Source organism: Frieseomelitta varia, unplaced genomic scaffold (genome assembly GCF_011392965.1).
Source record: "Frieseomelitta varia isolate USP_RPSP 00005682 unplaced genomic scaffold, Fvar_1.2 scaffold_358, whole genome shotgun sequence".
In the NCBI taxonomy this organism is placed as follows: domain Eukaryota; kingdom Metazoa; phylum Arthropoda; class Insecta; order Hymenoptera; family Apidae; genus Frieseomelitta; species Frieseomelitta varia.
In genome coordinates, this window is record NW_025110099.1 from 504893 (window position 1) to 520272 (window position 15380).

Consider the following 15380-nt stretch of genomic DNA (forward strand, 5'->3'; position numbering starts at 1 on the left):
ATCATATAACTTTACGAACGTAATCGTTCAATTTTTGAACAAGCGAAATAAGAATAGAAAATTTTTGTGAGAAATCACGCGTTTCCTTGATAGATCTCACAAATAATTCTTCATTTTTTAAATTATACGAAATCGATGTAGTATAATCATTATAATATTTGTACATTATTTTCATCTTTATGATTTACATTGAAATGTTAGTGTTATTGATTAGATTAGTTTCTTGTCAACAGATGTATGTAGTGACATCTAAAGATTGAAATTTATATTACGTCGTCGATAAAGTAGGTTTCCGTGAGAAAGTAACAAGTAGGAAGAACGAAAGCTACTTTACCAACATTCAAATATTACTGCTGTTTGCTTTCTACATTATCGACTGTAGTTTACTTCGAAGGTTGTAAATTATATTATCGATAATAGATTATATGAATTTAAATACTTTAAATACAAATTACCAGGAACAAAACTTCTTCCCGATTATCCAGTTAATAATAATTTATTAAATAAGTGTGTATATTATTATGAAACATTTTATATCGTTATAATTGAAATATTTACACGCGCGAAGAAAACGATTCTTTTTAACAATATTAAAACTTAATGAGATCACCAGAAAAGTCTAAAATTAATTCTTTTTATTCTTATTTCGTCGAAGAGTCGTGCAAGAATGATAGAGAAAATGGTGCAGAAAAGAAAGATACTTTTTTTGGTATCATCTTCCCGCTGGACAGTCCAAACAGATGGTTCACGTCCGAAAGCTCGTAACGATACTCTGTGATGTAAACACACAGGAGGCAGGGAAAGTATTGGCGGTGTCTTAGTTACTATACAGGCAGCGTCTTTAAGGAAATTTGTCTCAAAGATTTCCATCGATGAGAAAGACGAGTGGTGGAAGAAAGAGTTAAGATTTATAACTTCCGGTTCATCGGAGAAAATTCGTAGAAGATGGCGTTCAGTACAACGAGGATTGCGGTCACCAAAAATCATCGATTTTAAGGTCAAATTACAAAAGAGAATGCTATTTATGATATAAACTCATACAATTTTCCAACTCGTATGTAACATTTACTCTACGTCTATGCCTATATAGTCTGTCATATTTTTACTTATTTCTGATATTAAAATATCCTTTCGAAATTAGAAAGCTCAGAGTAAGTTTGTAAAATGATGTTTCGTAATTTGTTAAGTATATTTTTATCGTTTATTGTCTGAAAGTTAGTTACAGGTTTTTTTTACAGGTCGCGGAATGTATCGTGACAATGCGAATGAAGTTACACGTGCAATTGAATCAAGTGCAAAAGAGAGACGACACATACATTTCAATGTTCGAAATTCCCGAAATCTTGATAATTTTCGTTCAATTGAAGAATTGAAAGATCGCGCGCAGTTACGTACCACCGAGATACGTAACGCAGGCCGCGGTATGTTCACGGTGTTCAGTTTCTATTCCGGTAGGTCGAGTCTTTTAACAAACGCTCGTTAATTTTTAACGATGCCGTTAAACGTCGGTCCGGCAAGATGGCTGCAGCTGTAACGCTCTTCGTTCTGGCTCGAACGAGCATGACGGGGGCATATCGTTGCAATTTATGCTCCGTAGAGATTTCGCGATATTCTATTATTCGTTTTCCATTATCGCGTCAAGATGTTATTTCGAAGTTATGAGAGAATATCAGTAGTAACTCTGTAAACGACGTAAACTAAAGCGTCCTGCTACAGAGGGAACATATGTAATTGCTTAAACATTGCGGCGATGCGGACAACAAATCACGTTGCATCATGAAAAATCTCCTCTAAATGTTACGTCGTAATCAAGCATTCTAACAACGTTTAGATGATACCTATATTCCTTTTTTTGTCGAGAATAAAAAAATGAGGAAAGTGAGAAAAACACGATCAACTATCATCAAAGCGAAATTTCCAATTAACAAGTATTAAAAAATGTTTCTTCTTATGTTAAAATTTCAAAACGTGATTGATAAGAATATTTAATTCTCCGTTTACCTGTATCTTTTTAACTTCGTTATGTTTTACAACCTCGGTGGTTGGCTGGTTGTATTACAGTCGCATTGTTTACAGAATTAAATTAAGTACACAAGTATCCGTTTCTCTCTCTCTCTCTCTCTCTCTCTCTCTCTCTCTTACCTCTTTTTTTTTATAGAAAAAGTAAAGACAGGAGGGAAAAAAAGGGTCCAAAGACCCAAGACGGAATCTCGGAGAGGTCATGTCAGAACAACCCCCTACGGTAGTCAAAATCTAAACAGTAAAACAGTGGATTAAGTGGGGTACACACGTTGCATAAACAACCAGTCTCCACGGGGGTGCGGCCTGGTTAGTGAAAAATTTCTACGCAGCGGGAAGGCGGGTTTCGTAGACAAACGCTATTGCTACTCGCCTCCAACGAGCTTTGATAATAATAAAAATAATCAACGAAGATATTACTGCAATCAGAAATTTAAAAAAAAAATCAGAAATTAAAAAAAAAAAGACAATACATCTTTATGAACAAACGATCGAATCGATTGTCAATACAAAAACAAAAAAAAAAAAAAAAAAAAAAAAAAAGAGAGATCACACGAATTGCGCGAATGATCTTAATGAAAAGAATTTGGAAAATTTCAGAAAATTGCTGTTTTAATCGCACGCGAACACCGTGAAACCCGAGCTTTCGTGGAGTATCGCAGAAAATCAAGGGGAGCTTCCGATAGAAACTTACACGTACAGGAGAGGGACTTGCGCGCTTTCCAAAATAGCAGCATCAGCGGATAAACATGTCTTATTTTGAGAGCTGGTCTTCTCTCTTCGTTCCTCTTCGGCCTGTTTCATCGACGAGCTTGATCTTACGCAAAAGAAACACTATCCAGACCCTGTACGCCAAGGATGGACTGCAGAAATCCAAGAGAATTATACGGTGCTCGAGGGAACAAGGATGAGCCAGAGGCTCGACGGAAATTTACGAGCTTCTGGATAGATCGATCCGTAGGTGATTTGCTCGCGACCTCCAATCCAGACGTAGCCTCTGCCTATTTCTCACCCTGTCTCCGTGTCTCTTGAAAACGATTCGATTTTCTGAAGTACTGAAAACAGTCCACCTACTGTCTACCGAGACGCTTCAAGGATCCTCGTGGGAAAAGCGTGTCGCCATCGAGTTTCAACGACCTGAACGCGATGGCTAACGTGTATATGACAATGAAAGTAATGTCGTTTAGAAGGATTTTGTTAAAGAAATAACAACAAAAGGAGAGCTTTCGTTGTGTCCATGAATATTGAGAGATCAAAGTATATTGGAAGATAAAATAGTTTTATCAGATGACACTCCGTTGATGCAAGCCCAATTGAAAAAAGTGTTATGATGGTAATAAATGAACAAGAATCTATTCGTTCTGGAGAAAGTTATGGTAGTATGAACTGTAACTGTATTCGAATTGAAGAATGTTATGATGGTATGAACTGTAATAAATGAACAAGAATCTATTCGTTCTGATTAAAGGACGAGATTCGAAGAGATTGGGGAACTGAACAAATGCAAGGCGCCGTATGGGTATGGCAACCACGTGCTGCTCCATTTTACCCCTTCCCATTTGTCGGACGTCACGTTCCATCGCGGCCGGAACAAGGCACAACAAAAGAGAGAGGAGACAGAATTGTTTGCCTTGGGTACAGTTTAAGACCCAATCAAAGCAGAGACGCGCCCCTAGAGAAAAGATATCCGTTTCCTTGAAAGAAACCGAGTTTATTTTCACCTCGAGGTGTAACTAATGTATTCAACCATTCAGCGTGCTTGATGTATACTTTTCAAGCAGAGTATCTTCATTCATTTCATTCAAGCGTTCATTATATTTCTCACGTTTGCTCAACAAGTGGATGTTTAAGAGTTGGAAATAAGGTGTATCTTCAAGCTACTTGCGATTCAATCATTCAAGATTTCGATAAATTCTGTTACAGCCTCTAGCTTCTACTCTGCAAAAAGAATTAATGTTAGATTGTACAGGTGTACGCGGGTAGATCTGCTGGCGAGCATAGGGTTGAACATGCGACAGGAACGTAGGTCTCGTAACGTGCACCCATGATCAGCGGTATAAAATTACGGTATCGTGTAAACAGAGAATATCGTCGGCGTGTCTGATGGCCGCTTGGGTGGCCGTCAGGGCCTCACGTGTTCTCCACAAGCAGTGAGACTCTAACTTCGGCCTCGTCGAGCAGCCGGATCGCGTAAATTGCCGAAGAATTAACGAAATGGAAGTTCACAAATGAATTAGCCAGTATCAATAACCAATAATAATGATTCTGTTCCACTTGTGGAATCTTCAACGCTGGAACAAAACAAAATTTGTCTCGCAAAAATGTCTACGTTTGTGTCTAATTACGTGTTACTCAGCTTAAGTATGTACTCAATATCTTTCTAAGAAAACGACGAAATTACTAATTGTACTGTGAGCTCTCTAATAGGAATTTAATCTGTTATAAATGTAACTAGTTTTCAGGATGATTTGCTGGAAGCTGTTTGGAATCATTAGAAAATGCAAGCTACACGAAGAGAGCACGTTTACTCTGCCGTACAATTTGTTCAAACTTGAAATTTCGTGCTTAAGAAGCTGAAGAAGCAAGTCACAAAATGACTACGCCGCCGGATGTAAACAGACGAGAGAGTTCGTAACATGCACGTGAGGCAGACAGCCGTAATGTCTGGTTCCGGTCTGCGGTTTTCCTACGGGAAACACGTGCGACTGAAACGGATTTTCTTCGGGTGGTCTTGGTTGTCGGCACCTTATATCGCGTTTTATCTTTTAAAAAAAAAAAACTGATCCGGAACTGTCGCGATTTTGACCCGAGTGTTGTTTATTGAAGTGAGAAAGGAAGAGAAAGGGTCGTTTCGAGGTCTTCAAAAGGACAACGAGATAGCAAGCAGACATAAGATGCTTATTTTCTTACGGTGAACGATAATTATTAAATCCTTTCTCATAGACAATGACTTTTCATTCTGCAACATGGCAGAAACTGTTGATCGTGCCTACTCTCTGTGTATTAACTGCTCTCTCTCTCTCCTTTTTCTCTCAGATATCTCGAAAGGCTCAATTAGGTTTTTCTCAAGTGGTCACTTGAAGCTGTCGCAGAAAACATCACGGGGAAATCTTGGAAGCAGTAAAATAGTAAACACTTCTGAACGCCACTATCTTCGGAGGATGGCCACTACAAGAGAAGGCAAGTACTTCACTTTCAACCCTTAAGCCACGAGATCGTCTGTTAAAACGTTCTACATATGTACGCATTTGGAAGAGTATGTTAAAATTTTTCAATGTTTTTCAACAATTTCTTTACAAGCGTCTTGGAAACTACATTATTCTCGGTGAATCAAGGTGAAAAATTTACGTTACTTTTCTAACAATTTCTAAATTTATACAACTGTAAAAGTGTAATTGATTCGTTTGGTAAATGATAAGATTTAAGAGGAAGGTTGTTGTTGATGGTTGAAAGTTCAAGTATGTTTCAGGGGTACGTTTTTTTAAATTTTTTTTAACATTACAAATAAATGGCGGGGAAGCACACTCTGAGCAATGTTAGCAGAGTTAACGGAACCACGGAACGCACGTCGCAGGATTTCGAGTAGGCAGAGACAAGATGGCCGTGACGCTTCTCTTTCGTCGGATCGTTCGCTGTAAGGCAAACAAATTCCTTGAGAATTCGTGGTAGAGAGAGCTTGGGGCGTATGATATCGTCGGACAGACGTCGGATGACATTAAATAATTGCCCCCGTCGGTGCTTCAAGTTTTCAAGTTTTCGTGTTTCGCCAAAATTTTTTTTTTTTTTTTTTATCATGTAGATACTTTTTTTCTACAATTGGCGAGAGAATAGATATTCAGACTTCGTTCTTCGTAATTTCATTTGGAATTGTAATTTCAGTTCTAAGTATTATGCATACCTAATTACAAAATAATTATATAAAAAATTGGGAAAGAAATTTTCATTTAATTTTTATCGTTAGGTATGTAACTTACTGTTATTATTATTATTGAATATTGTTATTCCATGGATGGTTTCGGAATCGTTTGATCGTTTGCAAATGTTTCGCAATTAATTTTAAGATTTTAAGGTTTATACATCTGCATAAAGTTTTGAATCAAGCCTTTAGCGGATTGTGATACGCATGTATATGCACGTAAGCGTACGTGAAATTATTATTCTTGATAAGTGTCGATCTCCATTCTTTCAGGCCCAGTTATCTGACACCTCGTCACGTATTCCGACACATAAACACTTTGATTCAATCGACTGCGATCAACGACTTAATTGACAGGCGGATCATTGTGACTTAATCGTGGGGTGAAGAACACTATGATATGAGAGTTCAAAGACTTTGTAAATAGAAAAATAACGTCTTACTTGTAAATAGAAAAATAACGTCTATTAAATTTTTATAACTATTAAAATATTCATACTGAGATAATATATATTTCAGAAATTATATATGTCGTATTTCAGGAATTATAGCGGATTACATGTTTGTCTCTCTCTTATATATCATCAAGTTTCAAATCTTGTATGTCTCTGTAAATGTAAACTTAGTAAAAAAAAATTAGTGCTTTTTTTATGCAATGATAATGCAATACTTGATAAGACGAAGACATTTTAACTCATTAACGACATACGTAAGTGTAAAAATTTTGGATTATACAAATAGTTAAAAAATACATAGAGAATTTTCTATTCAGTTTGATCTTTAAAATTTAAAACGAAAATTTTACACGATTTTCAGGTGAGAAGAAACACAATTAATTCTCGAAATCACGAACGTGTTGGTAACGATCTTCAATTATTGTTCAAGGTGAAAAATTGTAATGGAAGCCCGGTATTTTGTATTCCACGAACAGAAGACTGCGATGACGTTTAAGGTTTGTCAGAGACTGACATCACTGACAAAATTTCCAGATAATTGGCCCTAATTTCGGGATAATCGATGATGTAGAAATTCCGGAAGGAACAGACAGAGAATGGAGGGCGGTTCTATAGTCGGGCGGAGCGTAGTTCTAACATCTCGTTGGTCAACAGGTGGACCAATCGTTTCCTCGAGCTTTTTCGTACCGTCTGCAAACGCATATCCTGAAATCGTGAAACTCGTTCCTCACAAGTATTAATCGTTTATACAGACATTATTGAAATAAGAAAATTATAGCACTGAATCGAAGTATGATTGTCCATCGTTGATTAAAATTGTGACTTTTCCACTAGTCACACGTAATGTGCCATATTTTTTTCCATTTTTCTAAGTAAAAATGAGAATTATTACAAATAAGATACAAGAAAACAAAATGAGTCATCCTATTGAACTCGTGAATATCATATTCTCTGGAATCATTGAGGAAATAAATAATTATGATTTCTGTATGAAAGTGAAAAGATTGATAAATCAATTTTCATCTGTCTCGTGAAACATCACACTGAGAAACAAGATTTTTTAGAACGCTCTTCTTCTCTATATTTAATTAGTCAAAGTAATCATACCTATATGGAGTATGCACACAGATGAAAGATGCTGCCCTCCTTGAATCGTCAAAATTTTATTCAATAGAGTATATCCACAATAATAATTAGACTTGCAGAGTAAATAACAATTATGGCAAACTCACGTTATGCACTGACACTCTTATCAAATGGAAACAATGTTACAACAAAAATACGAAGTACTCAGATAACAAAGGGAATCTTCAAAAATTCTTCTTAATAAAAAAAAAAAGAAGAAGAAATCAATGATACGACATTAATTCCTCGGAACATCCATATTTTTCTGGTAATTAAATAACCATCGCCAATAATAAAGACGGAGGAATTATGCAATCTTCTTCGTTACAATCTCTCATCAAGTAATCACAGCATGCTCGGTTGTTCTCAGTAATTGAAGCTTATTTCTATCAGGCGTGATATCGTAACGGGAACCAGTTGCTATTGGCCACGAGCGTGAGCTTTGGTATCGTAGATTGTTGGTGGACCAATGAACAGTCGAGCCACATCCCCTCGGTTCATCACGCCTATCGGAGATGAGACTGGCCCGTGGCTGCGTGACTCGCGTCATCGCGATGTATTAAGCTTCCACCAGGTCCGGAGTTGATTCCGAGGTCCAGTCATCCGAAAACACTTAGCGACGCATCAGCGCAACGTCTGCCAAGTGGCAAGTCTAAATAATTGACCCCACCGTTCGGCGCCGTGCAAACAATTTACATCGGGCACACGTAAATAACGGCCCTCTTTCCTCTTCTTCCTGATTGTGATTACGTGCAGAAACGCGTGGCCGCCGCACGCGAATTCGTTCACGGCGCGCGAAGACGGCTAACACAGTAAACATAAACAATAAATACAGCGAAATTCGATTTCAAGCTGCGATCGTGAGTGAGACATCGACCAGGTGACGTGAGCGACGAGGACGCTATACACACAAGGGCTACTGTTTGAGGACGTTTGAAGTTTTCTTGATAATCTCTTCGATCACTAGATCTGTCGCGGTATGAAATACACCTGAAACTGGAATTTGTGAGATTATTGTGTCTAAAGTAACAACATACCTGCTACTGTTTAATTTCCCCAAGGAGTTACTGAATGAGCAGTGAAGTGAATGAACTGTAGCTTGAATTTTAGAATGTTCACTATCGCGTGACGATCAGTCACGACCGATCAAACTATGGATCAGACAGTGATCGTTCCGTCGACTGCTCGCGGAAGCAGCGTGGACAACGCGCGAATCACGATGAAGAACGAAACTGACTCGAGTCTGCATATTCAAGACCAGTCTACCATAGCCCATTCCAATTCCGCGTCAGTGATACCTCGATCCAATTTATCGATGACGAACAATCTGAATCAGGATCAGAGTTTAGACCCGTTGATACACAATCCGTCTAGTACAGAGTTACCAAGAAAGCCTGGAGCGCGGCGCCAAGAGAAACCACCGTATTCTTATATAGCGCTGATAGTAATGGCGATTCAGTCGAGTCCGGGGAAGAGATTAACGCTTTCAGAGATCTATTCGTTTCTTCAGCAACGCTTCCCCTTTTTCCGTGGCGCTTATCAAGGCTGGAAGAACTCGGTACGCCATAATCTGAGCTTGAACGAGTGTTTTATCAAACTTCCAAAGGGTTTGGGAAGACCAGGCAAGGGTCATTATTGGACAATTGATCCCTCGACGGAGTACATGTTTGAAGAGGGAAGTTTTCGTCGGCGACCACGAGGTTTCCGTCGCAAGTGCCAAGCCCTAAAGCCACAATATCCTCAATACTTTTCCGGAAGTGGTCCAGTGACTGTCCAAACTGCCGGATATGAAAATTTAACGCCTGGTGGCATGGAATACGCGAATGGCTATCAGAATCAGTATCAAAATTACCAAGAATACGCGATGTACGCACCTGGTGCAGCGGTCTCCGCTGATTGGGCTTACCCTGAGGCCACGTACAAGACACCGCCCATAGCAGAAGTAACATACAAGACGACTGAAGTCACGTACAAAACTGGAGAACCGTCTGTGTACAGAAATGGAGAAATTGTAGCGTTTAAGAGCGAGCCTGGATACGCGGCCAGGAGTCAGGATCAATTAGCTTACAGAGCTACAGATGGATTCTCCGTGAAGGATCATCAACAGCATCATTCAGAGACAATTTATAAGGAGAACGAGGCTATGATGTCCTATAAGTGTGCGTCTAATCCCGCGCCGACTACTCAAGCACCTGGACAAGATTATTACGTCGGTTATGGACTTGCAGGGGTCAATAATACTGGAAGCAATGTGAACGTCGCTATGCAGGGTATCTCAGAACAGACTGGCAACACCAGCCCCGTAGGAAATGTCAGTTCTCCACAAAGTGGATGTCAAACACCTGTAACGGATAATGGTCAGTTTGATAGAAATATAGTAAGAAATATTAAAGTATTAAGAGATTATATATTTGATTTTTCTGTTAGCTACTCTTTGTCGGAATTAAATGACACATTTTACTGGAATCGGGGGAGCTTTCTGGAAAAAAAGTTCATCAGATAAAATTGAATAAATTACACTAAAATTTTAATAATTATAATGACTCTTAAAGAAGTTTGTTTTATATTTACAATTTATTTTTATTCATTGTTATTAACTTCATAATAACTCAACTATTTGACTATGAGAATACACTTGATTATGTGTTTACTACTCTTTTTTCAGAAAACTCTCAATTCATCTTATTACTAGAATAATTAGTTTCTTATAATATATGAAAAGGGTGGTACTTTTAAAATAAGGAAAATAGTAGAAGAGATGATCGAGTACAATTCTGGCTCAAATAATGTGTTCTTAAAAATGTAGACATTGATTTTTTTGGCCAAGATTTTTCGAGTTGAAGATAACAATGGCAATTCACGACGAGGGGCCATGTGGAAAATCACAGACAGTTTATGACTATACAGGCGCCGGCCTCCGTAAAACTGTAGCCTACTCGTTCAGGAAGAATCTCGATGATTTTCACAGGCACAATTGGAATCCACATTGAAATCCAATGGGATGATTTGCTCAAAAATGATCTGAAAATTATTTTCATCGTCATTCGTGATTGCTTTGAACATTACACATAGCTATACTGACTATAAATTTCACTAATTATATATTATAGAAAAGTATGAAACGTAATACTAGAGAACTTTCCGGACGAGTAAATTTAAAAATCAATTTTAACATTTAATAACACCGTTGAAAATATTCGTTACGCGGAGCCGACAGACACGAAATCACCGTAGCTGACAGCACCTATTAGGCAGGGTGACATTCCTGTCACGCCCATACGAGAGCTCATAATTCGTAGCATAACACGTGTAACGCAGTGCGACACGATACTTCGGTTTATCTTCCGTTTAAATTAATTTGACGCAAAAATTCAAACCGGTGTAACATAGATACGACAATTATCATGGATCGTTAAACGTTCACTTTTCAGATAAATCGCTCGAAGAAACTCAAATCTTTAAGTATGTATGTACAAATGTTTCACAACACTTCAGTCCGTTAATATACTTTGTTCTTTGTTAAGTCGCTTATTTGAAAATGATAGTTTAATAAGCAATGAATAATTTAACATCCTGTTCTTTATACTGTCAACTGGATTAGAATTTCTTTAAACAGAATTCTTTGAAATTCCTTATTTTCTATTTTATATATTTGTCTGTTTGTATACAGCGTTTGTGCATACAGCATTTACCTATTATAGATTTTCTATATTTTCTAAGAAATTCTGACTCGTTTAAGTCATTACAGGTACATACATGTTTCGGTGTGTGGTCGCTCACCTACAAGTTCATTTTTATTCATTTAATCAGCAAGATTAATCCGATCATTGTCTCCTATATTGTTTAGTCTTCTAGGGATTTTTCATTGATTGATTAATATTTGCTAACAAAATTCGTATAAAACGTAGGAAAAACAAAGCTTGATTACTCTCAGAATCATTATAAGATATCAATTCTCAAGTATCAAGCATAATTTTTAATCTCCAAATGTGCATGCACCATCTTTGTCATTCAGGAGTCAATCATTGTTACATCGTTTGAAGTTTGTGTTCTAATATATTCTATCCTGTTTCATAAACAATTCATAAATAATAATTTCATAATTTAATTAAAATTAATAGAATTAATAGACTTAAAAAATAATAAAATTCGTAATTCGCGATATTGATAAATGTCGGAGATTTACAACCTCCATTGATTCTGAAGTTTCATCGCGAACGCACGCTAGAATAGCAACTATGAGAAATTTTATGGTATCGCATAATTTTGTAATATCATATATATCCTACAGACGTTTGATATTGGTCGTTAAGTATATAGTATCCCAAGTTACAAAGATTTACTATGATTGAACGATATATTAAACACAATGTTTCAGAGTTGTTGATTATACACGTTTATGAATGAAACGATTTCGTGAATGTGAAAGCTTACTACATTAATCGTGTGATAAACAAATGATCATGATGGACGAAAATACACGATTTTTTTTTTTGTATCAGTAACCGCTAGTCGCATACTAAGTGAGGTCTCAAATCGCTTATCGTGTAAACATTTACAAGTGGTGTAAACAAGATGTTCTTTAATCTAAGTACATCGAATGTAGCAGCCTCAAACATTAGCCAGTTCGTTTATTAAACCTTTCCACGGAACCAACTTCACTCTGCGGTTCCGCAGTCGCATTAGAGACATACCTATCTATAATGATGAATTAACAATTTTCTTAAGTAATAAACTTCTGTGAAATTTATTTCGCTAAATAGTTAAATTTAATCCTGCTAACTATTTGTTTCAAAAATTATAAAATATCTCTTTCAAATCAAACTCGTACAAGTCAGTTTCTCTAGAATATTGCATTCATTTTGTATTTTAATTAATTTGTATGTTCATTTTTTATTACTTATCTTATAATTTTACTTATCTTATAATTTTACTTATCTTATAATTTTGATTATCCGATTGCCATCTTATAATTCCAATTCTCACTTACAATTTTAATAACCTTCCAGACATGGAAACTTTAACTTTTTCTCAATTTTATGACTGAAGTGGGTGTACATTTCCCCACTACATATATAATATTTACTATTTAACTATAAGCATTATGAATAGGTATAGAGTTTAAAAAACCCTAATATAAGCATTATGGATAGGTATTCCAGGATTTAAAAAACTCCGATATTTGTGATGAAGTTACTCTAGTAATCAACGATATTTGCTATCTAGATCAACAGATCGTTCTCATATGCGCACTCCCGTTTATAAGTACATACAATCTATTCCTTCTCTCTACCTCGATACACCATCGACAAGGGATAAACGTACCACCCACAGTTCCTCCCCTAACCGCTCTTCCTCCTACTCCTCCTTCTCTTTTCTCGTTCAGTCAGTAAAGTGTAAACGAGATCAATCTGCAGACGCCTGTAAGCCCCAGTTTTCCTCTTTCTCTTTTTCTTCTACCCTGGTCTCGGGATGTATTTCTGGAGTCGATCTCTTTACTTCGCGACTATAGCATCGTTGTTGGCAACGACGACCGCTGATATTCGTTCAGGCAACCGCTTCTGTGCTCTTCTTTTACTGCCATCGTATTTTGATTTGCTGAACGTGTCCCATGTACGAAAGGGAAAGAAAAGGATAGATAAATTTGCGCGCAAGCGCGCACAAGAAACAGATCCGCTCAAGCAGCCAGAAAACTTTGGATTCAACGGAGATGGAGAGGTCGGGAGAGATTTTGACTGACGGCACTGCCATTGAGACCACACACGACGCTGTTTTAAGATTCTCGTTACATTTGCCTTCGACCTGGAATTAAACCAAATTCCAATTACCATCGAGAACATTCGCTTTTATTCATACCATGTCTAACCAATCTGTCAGCGATTTTACTTCTCCTTATTGGTGGATAATTTTACTTTTCTTTTGACTAAAGCTACTTCTACAGATATTAATACGTTCATATAATTTTCAGATATGTCCTTTCTACGTCTTTTTACTTTATTTTTTTCTTTTTTACTTTCTCAACGAAGGTAGAATTCTATAGTTTTTGTAAAGATGTAAAATGTATGCAGAAAGATCTGTAAAAAAATGAACAAGTAAAAGAGGAAAATGAAAAGACAAAGATGAGAGTCGAGACACGAGTGAAGTACGCACTTGAAGAACTACTTGAGAGTTGCCGGAGCTTCGGATTTATCATACAAGGACTGATTTCGTATCGTGAGCTCTTTCGCTTTTTCTTCTTCATCTCTTCTTGTCCCTTCATGTGTGGTCTCCCTGTCTTCGTTAGAATTCTTGTAAAATTCATTCGTTCAAAAAACAGCAATTTAAATGCAACGTTTCAAATATTGGAAAATATTTAAAAATTTGAAAATATATAAAAAAGTACTATTTTATTAACAATAAAAGTTCTTTAATATCTCTTAATAGCTGAAACTTGGCAATTAAGTTCTGTTTTTTTTTTTTGCTTTTACTTCTGTTTCAGGTATAAAGATGCAGTGCTCTAACTCAAATTCGAACAGTTCCGGAGGTGGGTTGATCGATCGCAAACCACCCTACTTTAGTCATCCAGCCGGGTCGTTTACCTTGAGCTCGTTAAGCTCTCTAAACTCGCTCAACATACCTGGCACAGTTTCCTCCAACATTCATCATACGACCACGACGCCGCCGACTTACTACGATCAGATTAAATATAGCATGTGAAATATGTGACGATCTAGAACAAAAAGATACAATGTACTTCTTATTAATTATGTAACATTGGTGCCGATGAAATTTCGAAACAGTGCGGTAGAATGAATATTCAATGATATTTACGATTGAAACTCTATTGCCAATGAAATTTATACGAGTACAAATTCTACAAATTTGTAAAGAAAAGGAGAAATCTGTTTTTCAAACGATTGCTCCGATAATAGTGTAGTTTGAGGTCCTATTTATATTTATAACTACGAATAAATGTTACTAATTTAAGTTGTTCGCCGAGAATTAAATATAGTTCTATATAGAATTAATTAAACTATCCTTCATTGTGAGAAAGAAAAAAGTTTTCTTGGTCGCTTAAGTTACATTTTGATGCTCTCTCATCTTAAGTTTTAAGAATTAACCACGATGTATTATATTTTGAAATACTTCTACAAGACAATCTTCAACTGCCGATACTACATCAGAGTGAGCTAAATATTAATGATGTCACATGATGGTTTTGCGGTGACGATTTGTTGACTGTAGCAAACTCTCTTTCCTAGTCCCTACTATTTCTCGCCCACGAATTCTGGCTGTTTGTTAGCACCATTTCGCGTAGTAATATTATGCTTCTTGTTAGCTCGTATGACAGATTGTTATTAAAGATTCTACGATTTCCGTTTCCGTAGCTTCGATCATTCCTTATTTAAAATGAAACTCATTTGAGTTCGTCATAATCTTTGTGATTTTTTTTTTTACTTGAGAGAAAAAAAAGAAGACTCAAAAAGGAAAGTAAATTTTACGATCTCAAAAACTTGTTTCGTTTTCTTTTGATCTATCTTTTCGTTGAAAAAAAAAAAAAAGTAAAAAGGACCGAATAGCAAGGATTCTGTTCTTATTTCTTCGGGCCTCAAAGAAGAGCCAGTAGTTTTAGATCCTTCGCAGGAAGGTTATAAAAAGAGATAACATGATCGTGAACGATAGTAATGTGCTCTACCGCTAGTAATATGCGACAGATTTCTATTGGAACAGCTTGTTGCTGGTCCCTACCATAAAAATGACAAGAACAGCGGCGCCTTTCGGCTAGTCAGGATGCACTTATTTGAGTAATATGGAGTTTCTTCGGATGTTCTTTCTCATCACATGTTCAAATAGTTCCCCAGTTCTTTTTACTGGCTTTCTTATAA

General features: G+C 36.7%; 1 protein-coding gene and 1 long non-coding RNA gene across 2 annotated transcripts; one reads left to right on the forward strand and one right to left on the reverse strand.

Annotated features, from left to right (window-relative positions):
* The first annotated feature begins 7892 nt into the window (after positions 1-7892).
* LOC122530869 (forkhead box protein E1-like) lies at positions 7893-14415 on the forward strand. Its single transcript, XM_043658237.1, has 2 exons — positions 7893-9872; positions 13994-14415. Exons 1-2 carry the CDS (start codon positions 8669-8671, stop codon positions 14209-14211), a joined length of 1422 nt encoding a protein of 473 aa, XP_043514172.1. The 5' UTR covers positions 7893-8668; the 3' UTR covers positions 14212-14415.
* Positions 12970-13876, reverse strand: LOC122530873. The gene is made up of 2 exons (XR_006307121.1): positions 13666-13876; positions 12970-13589 (listed from the first exon to the last, which is right to left on the reverse strand). It is a non-coding gene; the product is annotated as an uncharacterized LOC122530873 (long non-coding RNA).
* Positions 14416-15380: the final 965 nt, after the last annotated feature.